Here is a 13,298-nt window from a genome sequence, read left to right on the forward strand (position 1 = left end):
GTGCGGCGTGCTCTGTGTTATCAGCGTGAAGATCTTTAAATAAAAGAATTCTAAAACATGCCTCTCGATTTACTCCAAGGTAATTGTTTTTCCCAAATCTATGCTTTAAATTTAATTAAGTCTTTGTGCTGAATTAATCTTATTGTCTGTTTGTGGTAGATTGGTAAAAAAAAATGTTCTGCAGATCTTTCCGTCAGATCTGAAGTCTGTTTACTGCAGCACAGTTAAAACACACACTCCTGTGGGAGGTTATTTCCCAACCATTCAACCGGCCCTTCGAGTCAGTCCTGCTGTGTTGGTGCAGTGAGTCGGTTTGGTCTTATCTAATCTGGCTCAGACTCCTTATCTCCATAATCAGACTCTAATCAGCCAGCTTTGTCCAGACAACAAGGGGCCAACATCAAGCTAGGAGGACCCTGAGGCCTCCCCGGTGTCTCAGCCGTAAAAGTGTAATTTGTAGACCGGGCATGCCCTTTCAAGTCAGTGGTAGTGACGAGGCTTCACATATGAACATATGTGAAGCTTGTTGTACATTCGTTCCGACCCTCATACTTTTTTCTGCAATGAAAATGAGTTTATTATTTTTTTTATCATTATTATTTTCTGTTTCTTTGATAACACAAAGAAAAAATGCTATATTAGGAATTCAAAATACTTTAGACAGATATTTAAATATTTTCATAACCCAAAAGATTGGGCATCAAGATTTAAGTTTAGGTTGTTTTTTATCCCCCCCCTTTTTTTCTTTCAAAGCAACAGGAATTGTGTGAGCAGAGGGGGATGATGTGCAGTGGAGGTCTCTGGCTCATATCAGGACATCACTGGTATTTGGCCTGCTCTTTCTCTCCAACCACAGACTCATTGACTGTGACAAGTCCTGACTTTACAAATCCTTCAGCCTGCCACCCAGCAGTGCTGCTCTTATCTCAACCTCACCTTGGTCCTCCTGGGAGGCACAGATGGCAAGCCCATTCGTGTGCAAACCACAGATTGAGCTCTGATTGTCCTGATGACCGCCTTTGTCTTACAGTCATGCCCCCCGCTCTCACCATAAGAAAGGGCCAGTAAGTAAGCTAATTTACATGTATTAATTAAGACTCATAATGAGCTCAGCATGATGGGGCATTTGAATGCATTCCTCTGGTATTGTGCAAACTCTGCGGAGCTCCGTGGTTTTGCTGTCTCATTCATTCAGACGGGCTACAGATTGTAGATGCGGGGGCACGCGAGCAGATAAAGGATTTAAACACACACAAAACCAGGCCAGCATACACATGCAAGTTTCACCTCCCCCCACTGACACACACACACACACACACACACACACACACACACACACACACACACACACACACACACACACACACACAGAAACACAAATGAAGGTGCTAATGAGAAATAAACAGGCTGTTACTTATATTTCTTAAAGGTTAAAGGGGCATTATGTACTTTGGGGGGAGACATTTTAATCAGAAGAGAAAGATAATCACTGACTGATTTTTTTATGCCTAAACAAAGTAAAAAAAAAAAAACAAAACAGTTTGACTTCATTAAGATATAAACAAACTGATCTGAAAGGACAACACAATTTCATACTGTTTAGTGTGTTTTGATTTGGTGGACCCTGCCACCTTTCTAGCTTCAAACAGAGTTGAATAGTGTATATATATATATATATATATATATATATATATATATATATATATATATATATATATATATTATTACCTCATAGTATTGTAGAAACTACGTAGTGCCCCTTTAATACAATAAAAATGCAAATGACCACAATAGCAGAAAGTAGAAACAATACCTTTATATAATTACAAAACTGTACAATTACAAGAAGTGAAGTATAAAAAAACACTGACGTGAAATAATTTTTCATTGAAAATATAAATTTCACCCACAAGGTGCACGTAAGCTATAACGCACAATCATGTAAGAACAATTACATTTCATTGGATCATATAAATATTTATGAACTAAGTACTATAAACTAAAGTTTACAAAAGCATGTAAAAAACAAAGCAAAACAAAAAACAGACTGCTCTGGAATGGTTCTAATCATCTTCGCTCATTGTTGACGTGTAAGAAACTTACATGGTTGTTGCCGTCTCAACCCACAGCGCAGCTAAGCCGGAGAACCATGAAAAAACAGCCGCAACCTCAGCGCATTAACATCAAAGTGTATTTGTATAAGAGCTTGTTTTCTTTCTCGTCCTCAGGCTTCAAACGCTGAGCTGCGGCGGCTGTTCTTATTACCTCTTTGGCTTAAAAAACCCTACTACGGGGACCCGACCTCACAAGAGAAGCCAACACACATGGCAAATAAAGACAAGGTAGGAAAAAAAAAAAAAAAACATGTCGAGGGCACAAGGCTCTCCCCTCCTAAATTGTACCTGAAGGGAAATCCCTTTAAATAGTAGTTGGCAAAGGCTGTGAACTGGCAGGCACATCAAACAGTCACTGAGCAGAAGCCCTATAAATACATCACATTCACTTGCCTCACTTCAAACGTCTCCTCCTCCTCGGCCCAGCCTCTGCGCTCCTTCCTGCAACGCCGCCGAGCCGGGTCGCGCATTCAATGTCATGTTTTCGCGAGGAGCACGTTTTCTCATCTTAAGCGCACATCACTGACTGTGTGTTATCTTTCATCCTGCTCGGCCAGAACACTTCTACTCGTTCCCTGCCTCACACCGTGGACGTCTCAGGGGCCGTGGTTTTCTTCACATACACCTCTGACGTCCCGTCAGGCACCAGATGAGCGAAGCTGCTCCTGAAGGAGGCCAGGAGGCGACCTGCAAAGCAAGGGAAAAAAAAAGAAAAGAAAAAGAAAAAAGGAAAGGAAAAAAAGCCATGTTAAACACATCTGCAACATCAATACATGTTTCGACTTGATATCCTTAATTACTGTATACAGCTCGACATTCAAAAGCTTCAGGAAAAGATCAGAGGAGTAGTGGCTGTTTACTCACGAGTCTCAGACGTGATGGACTTGATTTACTGGGTAATTATATGTGCTAATTACAGAGCATTTTCATCATGTGTGCATGATTGTGCTGATTTAACTTGTGTAATGAGATTCATTCAGAACAAAGTGAGCTGAAATGTAATAAAAAAATAAAAATAAAATAATGTTCGTCTTCACTGACCCGTCCATGTCTTCTGTCCCGTCAGAGTGAAGCTGCTGCACTGGGAGTGGGAGTTACAGATGAGCGCTGCCTCCCTGGCGCTGTGCACCGACAGCACGCAGCCCTGCTGGCTGTACGACGGCCAGCAGCGGTACTCCACGTTCCCAGAGGTCCCCATGCCTCGCATCACGGTGTAATCTAACCACAGAAAGAGGAGACGCCACTTCAAAACATGAGGCCACTGAAAGATTCTGAAGCGCTCTCCGAGGATAAGATGAAAGTTTAATGATCCCCGGGGGCGAAACGGATACTGAGCAGCATCTAACGACGAGAATACAGATAAGAACACAAAGAAGGGTGAGCAGGAAAACAGGTTGAAGGTGAAGCTGCGGTGTCTTTATCATGCAGCTGCAGAGCTTGAGTCGACTCAAAGGGATTCCTAATATGGCTGTGACTGACAGTTAAAAGGTAAAAGACACTTCAACACGTATTCAGCTGCTTCATGTTGAGTATAATTTCTAGTGGCCATTTGCTCGCAGTAGTGGCAGCAGAAGGATTCCTTAAGTGAAAAAAAATGAAATAAAACGTACTTTTAAACATCTCACAACTCTGAAATGTCCTTTATAATTATTCCCACAAAATATTTTCTATATCTGATGCACGTACATGTTCACATGACATAAAGAAAAAGTTACCATGAACCTTTAGATTTAGCTTTTGTTTTTTTCTGCCAGTTTTGATAAACAATTTGTCATTTATATAACTTCCCAGAGCCAAAAATTACATATTTTAATTGCACGTTTTGTCGTACTTACAGCCCAAAACACAAAAACGTTTCATTTTGCTTTCAAAAGTGCAAAGGAAAAGCAGCAAGGCCTCAAAACTGATGAGCTGGAACCACAAAAGCAATTTTGCTCGACATAAAGCAAAACAGAATACTTGCTGATCATATCTCTGACAATAAATTAATAAACCAAGTGTTTCAGCAATTACGAACACAAATTTTCCTTTGTTACATATGTCAATGCCAGCATCATTACTACAGGTCGATAAAAATAATCTACATTTGACAGCATTTTCATTTCTTTCCTTTGACAAACTGTTTCTCCGCACCTGAACAATCACTCAATCACCCCTCTTCACCTCTCCTGCCCAACATTTGCGTTACATTCATCACCATAACTCTTTCAGTCAGACGCCTTGCGGATCTGGCCTTAAATCATCTGCTACACATTAGCGGGAGCCATGAGAAAGAAGCCTGCGCACATGTGCCGGCACGCACGCACACACACACACACGCACACACACACACACACCAGAAGAGGACAAAAGCCTCGTCTGTGAGTCTGTACGGAGGAGGCACACGGTTACAAACTGTTAACCTTCCTAAATGGCAGGAGCCGGTGTGTGTGTGGGAGTATTGTTGTTGAGGAAAAAGACACGAGGATCTGAATTCTGGGCCCGAGACATGGGAACAAGGAGACGGAGTGTTTCGAGGATCCTTCTCAGGGGAGAGGAAAAATGAGGCCTGCTGGGGAGCGAGGCCTCGGCTGCTGAGGAGATAGAGACGTATGAATATAAGCGCTTTGTGTTTAAGAGCCGTCCCTTCATATTAACATAAAGGATATCAGACTTTTGTGGCAGCCCCTCAAGGCCCTAAATGAATTTATGGTTTGCCTTTCAGCACACATCTTTACTTGCGAGAAAAAAGCTGTTTTTAAGAAACTACGTCTTTATGAGACTCTGGCCTCCACCAACAAATCAAAGATGATGTCAACAGTGGAAAAGTTACATCCACATAACCAATGAATCTCCATCTGTCAGCAATTTCAAATTAAGACTTGGGATGTGATGATGTCTTTCTTATACACATGCGCGCGCGCACACACACATTAACACACACTGTGGTTGTCTTTGAGCTGTGTTGCCATTTGGCTTCTTTTATCAAGCGCAGTTATGTCTTTGGCTACAGCTCTGTTTTTTTTTTTTTTCCTCACTTTTGAGGGGAGACAAGTTAATGAGCCCATATGTTTTGTTTTGTTTTTTTTAAAAAATATTTTTACAGCAATAATCTTGAAGATTTTCATTTAAATTTCTGTTAAGTCCCTATTTATCAGCAAATGAGGCAAAAACAATGATGACTGAGGCGATGGCCCATTGATCAAAGCACTTGCATTCGCAGTATAACAAACTGGCGCGTTCGTGGCGACATTCCTGGGGAAAAAAAAATTACCAGCAGGGCACAATTAGAGACCTGTTTTTCATCACCCAACGGCAGTTGGCTGTAGAGACGGTAGGCGACGCGAACGCAGCAGACACGCTCTGGAAGTGGTGCACTGTTTTTTCCGGTCCCTGCACGTGTTGAGGATAAACTGTCACTGTGGCCAAAAAGAAAAGATTGACGACTAAAGTCAGTGAAACGGCAAAGGCGTCACACAGGAGACACCGTTTGGACAGAGGTTGCGACACAGCGTTTTGTCTTTGTTCACATGTCTGTGTGTTACTGTGAAGCAAACGCAGGTAGCAGTGGCTTAGCTTAGCATAAAGACTGGGGGCAGACTGAAAAAGCTAACCTTTTTAATATCTTATGGTAAAACAAATCCAACTACTGGAAATTCAAATAAAACACCACCTTTTTTTGCTGGGGCCGAGGGAGGTGCTGTCCTCTCTAACTTATGAGAAGCTCCAACTAACACCTTATGATTTGTATTCACCATTTTACAGGTGGTTACATGTGGCACTGTCTCTTGACAGGGACCAGGAACCTCCTGTGCCGTTATCGCTTGACAGAGGCAGGCTAACCGTTCTCCCCTCGTACCAGTTGGTATTCTAGGTTGAGCTAACTGCCTGCTAGCCACACATTTACCGTTTCCTCACATTTCCAGTGCTAATGATGATAAGTTAAAGCAACTGGCCAGTAGCTATAGCTGTATATTTACAGAGAGAGAGAGAGAGAGAGGCCGAGAGTTAGAGTGGTATTAAGTTTCTCATCCAACTCATCAAATAAATCACCTCAAATACATTTCCCAAAGTGAATGAAGCTAAATTAAGTTCAACTTAACAAAACTAAAAGCCTTACCAGGTCTTGCCTAAACCAAACCACAATTTCTGTTCCAACATACCCCCTCCAATATGACAAAATGATACACACACACACACACGCAAACACACGCACACATTTTTTAAGGTCTTATCACACACACTTAGCAGCAGCAGGGTTGACTCATGGCACCTCCTTGTTAAGCTAAAACATTCCCTCCTGGTGTCAGCCTCAGCGCCCAGGCCTCTTACCCTGAATATGTGATTAAATTCACAAAGCGCTGCTATATAAACAGTCCAGCATCTGGGGGACGGAAAATCTCACCACAGGAACGCAGCCAGTCATTCTGTTATTAATATTTCATAGAGCTGAGAGGAACGGCTCGGGAGGGAGGGGTGGGGGTGAAGGGAGGCGAAGTTGAAGAGAAGAAAAAGTGAAGGACTTTCAGTGCTTATACTGAAAGAATACAAAAGTGGGTTGGAAGGTTTGCAAAGAAATAACTGACTATAACTACACTCAAAGGCAAATTCATTTTGTTTTTTTTTTTCGTATAAATATTTCAAAAGCTGGAAAAAAGTTTGCAAAATAAAATCTCTTCACGACTACCCCGAAAGCAAACAGAACATTTCTTGTGTAAAGAGTAACCTTGTGTAATCCCAGCGCTGTTTTTTTAAATGAACGCCGACTGCGCTTTCAGAGCCAAAGACATGCAGGATTAATCCCACTTTGTTGGTCTTGTCCTCTCATTCCAGCTGCCTAATAAACCTGTCAAAACAGCCCGGGCGCGGAGAAACACCCCGGACCCCCCCCCCCCCTTCATTTTTTCTTAAAAGATACAAAATGAAAACAGGGGTGTAGACTGTCTGAGGGGAACAAAAAAGCCAATTCTCTAAAAGAAAAAAGAAGAAAAGGGTCTACAAGAGGGCCCACTGTATCTTATAAAAGCTGCCTTCATTCCTGAGCTCTTACCTCTGATTATTGATGGAGGCAGGTTGTCCAGGTGCAGGCCAGACTTGTAGAGGAGGAGGATGTGTTCAAAGGCCTCCAGCGTCTGATTGATGTCAGCTTTCAGCTCCCCTGGACACACATGATGCATTCAATCTTGTAAAAGATCTAACTGACAACAGACATAAAATCATATTCATCCAGTATGGATGATTTGTTTGCTTCCCCTCTCTGTGCTCCCCTCGTCGCATGATCTCAGTGCAGAGCAAATTGTTTTCATTACGGTGTTACATGTCATGAAGCATCTTGTCGAGCTCATTAAAAAGAAGCCCTTAAGAGTGAGGCATGTCATCGCACGACTACAATGATGGAAAGATTTGCTCTCTGATCTTCAATAGTTAACGTCCCATCATGTCAAGACGTCTCTCGTTCTCACCTGTTGAGTTCATGATGTGGTCTACCAGGTGTGTGAGCCCGGGCGGGGCCTGGTGAGGCAGCAGGTAGGTGAAAAAATACCTGGGGCCAGGCAGAGACAACTTATTCAGTCAGACAGAAAGAAGACAAGCCCAATCACATAGTGCCCTAGAAGACGATTTGTCTCACAGGGGTGTTAAAACAAACAGTCCATAAAGCTGTCAGAAATCTGAAGGCTTTTTTAAACAGGCAGGACTCCTTTTTTTCCCACTGAAACTACCAATTTATTCATCACATATCCCCCATCAAATTTCCAGCTGTATTTCTTTACAATCAGCAGCATTTTAGGTGTCACTTGGACCTGTACTTAAGCAATCATCCGTGTCGCTGCTGCTCCCTCCATTCATCACACGTCTATCATGTCGTAAAACTGTCGCTTTTCTTACCTATAGGCGTTGTAAATGTTCCTCTTCTCACTCAGGCCCTCACACACTCCCCGGGCCGAGCACGGCAGAGTGAAATTTCTGTGTGGAAACTGGAGGGTGCAGTCCGCATCTGTCCGACAGGAGGTCTCCTCGGCGCTGGCGTCATCCAGGTCCGTGAGCTTTAGGCTGCCGGAGACGGTGACAAACTGCCGGGGCTGGAAGTCCAGCAGAGCCACGGAGCCCAGAGGAGACTGGGACAGGAAGTGAAGGAGCCTGACCAGATCCAGACACACCTGGATGAGATCAGACATGCCAAAACCGGATCAGTTAGATTAATGACTGTTTAAGTGCTCAGAAATGTAGTTAAGGAGAAACATATTGTTCTTATACTAGAGTAGAAATAATAAGTTGATTATTCTACAGACATGTAAATTAAGGACAATTACAGTGATCAATTAAATGACCCAAAATGCCTCCAAGGTGATGAATTTGCTCATTTGTACCATTTCAAATGTAACATGTTTGGGTTTTCTAATGTTGGCCTGACAAAACATCAATTTAAAGATGTCACCGGGTTATCAGGCAGTTTTCAACTGCACATTTAGGGACTGATTTGCTAAAATATTTTCTTAATTATTCAATCTGATAACTTTGTTCTTAATCAGTCATTTGGTCCATACAATATATATTAAATTGGCCATCACGTGCCTGTTCTGTCCAACCAACAATCCAAATCCCAAAATCCCAGTTTAAACTGTCATGGAGACCAAAGAAAACCAGCAAAAATGATAACTGCAAAACCTGAAGCGGTGGGTTTGTGTTGCATTTCTGCTAAGAAAATGCCATAGATGACTATTAGATTGACAAATTGTTGCTTATTTTCTGTTGATTGATAATCTCCTGTTTATCAAGTTACAATTTTAGCACTAAATCAAGACCAAACGATTAATGAAAATGTTAGTTACGACTCTACTTTACGTATTCCCTCCAACTTTTTGTCAAATAAAACTTTAAAACAGATGTTTGAATAACCAAAGAAGTTCCTGTCGGTCAAGCTAAAAACAGACTTGTTTTTCCATGAAAGGTTGACACTCTGGACAATGTAATTAAGATTCATTAAACAGCTAAAAATGGTCAGTTATTTGCTCGTAAGCCGTCACAGCAACCGCATTTGCAAGCCATTTCCTGAGACTGGTTTTATGGTACAAATTAAATCCTATAATAAAAACAGAAAGGGAAAATAAGTCGGCTACTGAAGGCAAAATAAAAGCATTAGCCATGGATGGTCAGAGCATGAAATGATCCTGTCACATTACAAACATAGCTGCAGTGTTAGGTAATGCTCCGAGTCTCCTGGACGTCACTTGGTGGGATTGAAGCTCTGTAATAACAGGGCCGGGTGAAACCGAACACCCCCGGATTACTGTAGCCTGCGCAGATGCAACGTAGCTGAAAGGGGCCGAGCAGCTCGAGGGGGGTATTATGAACGGCTATTTGGGTGATGCAGCAGAATGAGGCCCACAGTTGAGATGATACTCTCAGACTGGGATGTTACTTTTGCTAATCCTAAAACAAAGCGTGCATGCTCAGACTTTTTTTTTTTGTCCCTCTTCTTTTTTCAAACACATTCATGCGTGAAGACACACACACAGATGTACTTGTACCTCTGTACTTGTGAGGACCCTCGCTGAATTGTTGCATTCCCTTCTACAACCATCACAGCTGAATGCCTCACCCTAACCTAACTTGATTCTAATGTAACCCTTTGAACCAAGTCATAACCTTTCAACAACAATTTGTAGTTGTGATAATAAAATGTCCTCGTTTTGCAAAAGGTCCTCATTTTGTGGTAACCCACCACAGTCACTATGTAGCAACTACACACAGAGACCAAGTCGACCCCCATCACAGGTATGCTCCCAGTAGGGGTCAACAGAGGATGAATTTACACTCCAGGGATCCTAGTGTGTGTGTGTGTGTGTGTGTGTGTGTGTGTGTGTGTGTGTGTGTGTGTGTGTGTGTGCGTGTGTGTGTGTGTGAGGGATGACATGACATTCCTAGCCTGCAGTGGATTAAGTCCAGGACCCATCTCCATTCCAGCCACGGCCTGATCAAATTCACAGGGGGACAGATGTCGGACCTCCAGGAGTTTCAAATGTCCGCCTCCCTCATCTCTCACCCCTTCATCTCTCCTGCCAAGATGAGCAGGAGGGCTCGCGCACGCATACATCCGTGTAACATGTGCGAGGAAGACTTTGCCGTGTGCAAAGAATAAATGACAGAGCATGCGTATCGACAGCTGGTAGTGGGAGCTGACGTGCTTACCCTGAATCTGTCCTCCCAGGGACTCTGGAGCAGCTGGATCATCTGGAGAGGATTCCCCTGCTCCAGAATGACTGTGACTCTTCCTTCCCCTCCTTCTCGTCCTCCTGAATCCCCTGCACAGTGACCCTTGAGCTGTGGAGTGGAGGATAACTGTGGTTAGTCACAGTGGTTAAGTAACTAAAAAGAGGTCATTATGCTACTGTTTGCATTTTAACTCTGCTGAGAGCAGCAGGCTAACGTGTCTAAAAGTTCTGGAGGTTAAATCGAGAGGACATAATGTTCTGCCAGCCTTATACACTCCTCAGCTCAGACTTGTGACGGTACAATCACATTAGCCCACGGGGGGAATGTTCTGTGCACACTTGTGAAATAAATCGATTGAGCTGTCGGACACACACCGCCGTCACACAACCGCTGCATGTGAGAAACAAACTCGTCCGCTCAGTTTCAAAACTAAATTGGGCTGTAATGGTTTGAGTGTGCGAGCGCGGGGGGTTTCAGATGCAACCAAGGATAGTAGAGAGGACAGAGGCACATTGTCTGCTCCTGCCAAACTGGACGCAAAGGTCAGAAGAGGGTCAGTGAATTTAATTTAATTACATGGGAAGGTCCTGCAGAGCCAATGAGGCCTTTCATCCAGCTCACTGTGCGTGAGACAAAGGAAAATGTGAGCGGTGGCACATGGTTTATGGAAAATCTTCATTATACACCAGCTGTAGTTCCGAGTGTTCAGAAGGGAGCTTCTAATATCCGAGAATCCCTAACTTTAATGTCTTTACAGCTTACAGACGTTAACTTGAAGTGTTTTGGTGTGGCCTACATAAAAGGTTTACTTTAAATGTTCACAGGAGTAGGGCTGCAACTAAGAATTACTTTCACTGTCGATTAATCAACCAGTTATTTGATCTATAAAATGTCAGCAAATTGTGAAAAAAAAGCGCTCAGTGATTAAGAAAGCGTCCTTAAAGGTGCAGTATGCAGTTTTGAGAGAACATTTTAAGGGAGGAGAAGAAGAGAAAAGTCAGTCATGAGTGGAAGAAAGAAACCGACGTCTAAGGAAAACACAATTTCAGACTCTTTTGCTTCGTTTCTGGCTTCAACATGTGTTCTGGGGGCCGTGTTCCCCTCCGAGAACATTGTTTATTCAGTTGTGGGAATGAAACAAAAAAAATATTTTGTAGGATTACCCTATTGCAAATTACCAAAACTACATAGAGCACCTGTAAATATCTTGTTCTATCCACAACCCATGGTTAAGCAGTTTACTAGGAGTAAATAAACAAGGAAATACTCAAATTCAGTAAGTTGGATCTGAGATTTTTCACTGTTTTCTCACCTAAAAACATGACTAAAACATATTCACTGATTTTAAGGAGAGTTGGGACTTTCAGCTCTGCACACAAGGGCAGACAGAGGGGGCATTTACCTTAATGACGTTCGGATGCTGCAGCCTCTGCAACAGGACTATTTCCTTCTTCAGCTTGTAAGAGACGAGCTCTCGGCAGCCGTGCGGGTCTTTAAAGTCCTCCACACACTTCCCCATGTCTATCCCCTGCTCGTTGACCAGCTTTAACGCCACGGGCTGACCCCCGGCCAGCCTCACTTTGACAACCAGTTTGGTGTATCCAGACCCGAGGACCTCCACCGCCTGCATGTCCACCAGCGAATCGCAACCCATTTCATCCATATGCGCCCTCCTCGAGCCATGCGCGATCTCACTCCACAGGCTGTTATCCAAAGTCGAGTCTGGAGCTTGATCAAGTTGGAAGTAATGTCGACTCTCTCCGGGCAGTCCGTTTTCACCATCATCGTCACCACCACCACCACCACCATCATCATCATCATCATCATCATCATCATCATCATCATCAGGTAAAAGCAGCGGAATGATTTCTTTGCGCCTCTCGTTCAGTTGGTGGATCAACGCCCCGCGGAGAGACGCAAAGTCCCCCCCATCATCATCACCAGCGAGAGTTGCATTGGAAAAGTGGGATATCCTCGCTCCAAACTGCTGCACGCTGCTTATCAAAAGTGACACCAGGATAGAAAGCACCACGAAAGCCAGGAGGGCAGCCGCGCGTAAAGAGTTGCCCATCCCGCCGGGCATTTTCCTCTCGTGGCACGGCTACTGCTGCTGGAGAGACGGACGCACGGCGGCCGTGGGCTGGCTCCGAGTGAAAGGACTCCTGACTTTCCTGCAGGAGAGAGGCGATCGGCTCCTTGTTTCCACCTCCCCGGGAACTCCCTCTAGAGGTGTGTCCTGCGCGCTCGTAACTTTACACCGGCTCAACAACTTTGCAGGAGGGCTCGACCTCATGTTGTCACTCAATCCGCGCGTCAAGGCGCTGTCCGCAGCTGATTTCACAGCCGCAATCACACACTGCATCTGTGGTCGGATAAAGAAAAAAACAAACAAAAAACCCCAACATCTTTTATCCAACACAGAAGGAAAAAGTGTAAAAACTTTTTAACTAGTAACTATTTTTAAACTTTGTTTTGATCACAAAGTGATCCTTAGTTGTTTCGGATGAGTAATCTGCTCTATTTCCCCCCCAAATCTAAAACAATGATTGTGTTTGTTAGACGCAGCAGTACATTTTTTTTTTTTTACGTTCATATGTTTTGCATTAATATGGAGAGAGGGATTGGCTGTTGACGCCTTCGCAATCTGCCCGACAGGTGGCAGCAAAACACCTGTTTCCCCCTCGCCCGTAAACAACCGGTCACACAGATGGATTTCTCACTGTTCAGTAACATCACACAGAAACACACACAACTCTGCCTCGTCGTCTCCGCACGGCCCTCCATGTTCCTGTCTTTATTTATCCCACTGTGTTTGTCTCACAGCTCTTCGGGCAGCGCTGAGGCTGTAATGAAGTGTTTCCCCTCGCATCACTACTCCACACAGAGATCTGCCACAGGAAATTACTATGGCTGTCACCTCCATACCAGCCAGAAACCAAGCCCCCCTTCTCCGCAGCCTCTCATTATGTGTGTGCCTGCTATCCAGTTTGT

At 43.7% G+C, this 13,298-nt stretch overlaps 1 protein-coding gene across 1 annotated transcript; it reads right to left on the bottom strand.

Annotated features, from left to right (window-relative positions):
• Positions 1–1,796: 1,796 nt before the first annotated feature.
• On the bottom strand, positions 1,797–13,135 carry pkdccb (protein kinase domain containing, cytoplasmic b). The gene is made up of 7 exons (XM_037072805.1): positions 11,710–13,135; positions 10,284–10,415; positions 7,980–8,251; positions 7,556–7,635; positions 7,144–7,251; positions 3,156–3,332; positions 1,797–2,801 (listed from the first exon to the last, which is right to left on the bottom strand). The coding sequence occupies exons 1-7, from the start codon at positions 12,388–12,390 to the stop codon at positions 2,695–2,697; spliced, it is 1,557 nt and encodes a 518-aa protein (XP_036928700.1). The 5' UTR covers positions 12,391–13,135; the 3' UTR covers positions 1,797–2,694.
• Positions 13,136–13,298: the final 163 nt, after the last annotated feature.

Source organism: Acanthopagrus latus, chromosome 16 (assembly GCF_904848185.1).
Source record: "Acanthopagrus latus isolate v.2019 chromosome 16, fAcaLat1.1, whole genome shotgun sequence".
Lineage (NCBI taxonomy): Eukaryota > Metazoa > Chordata > Actinopteri > Spariformes > Sparidae > Acanthopagrus > Acanthopagrus latus.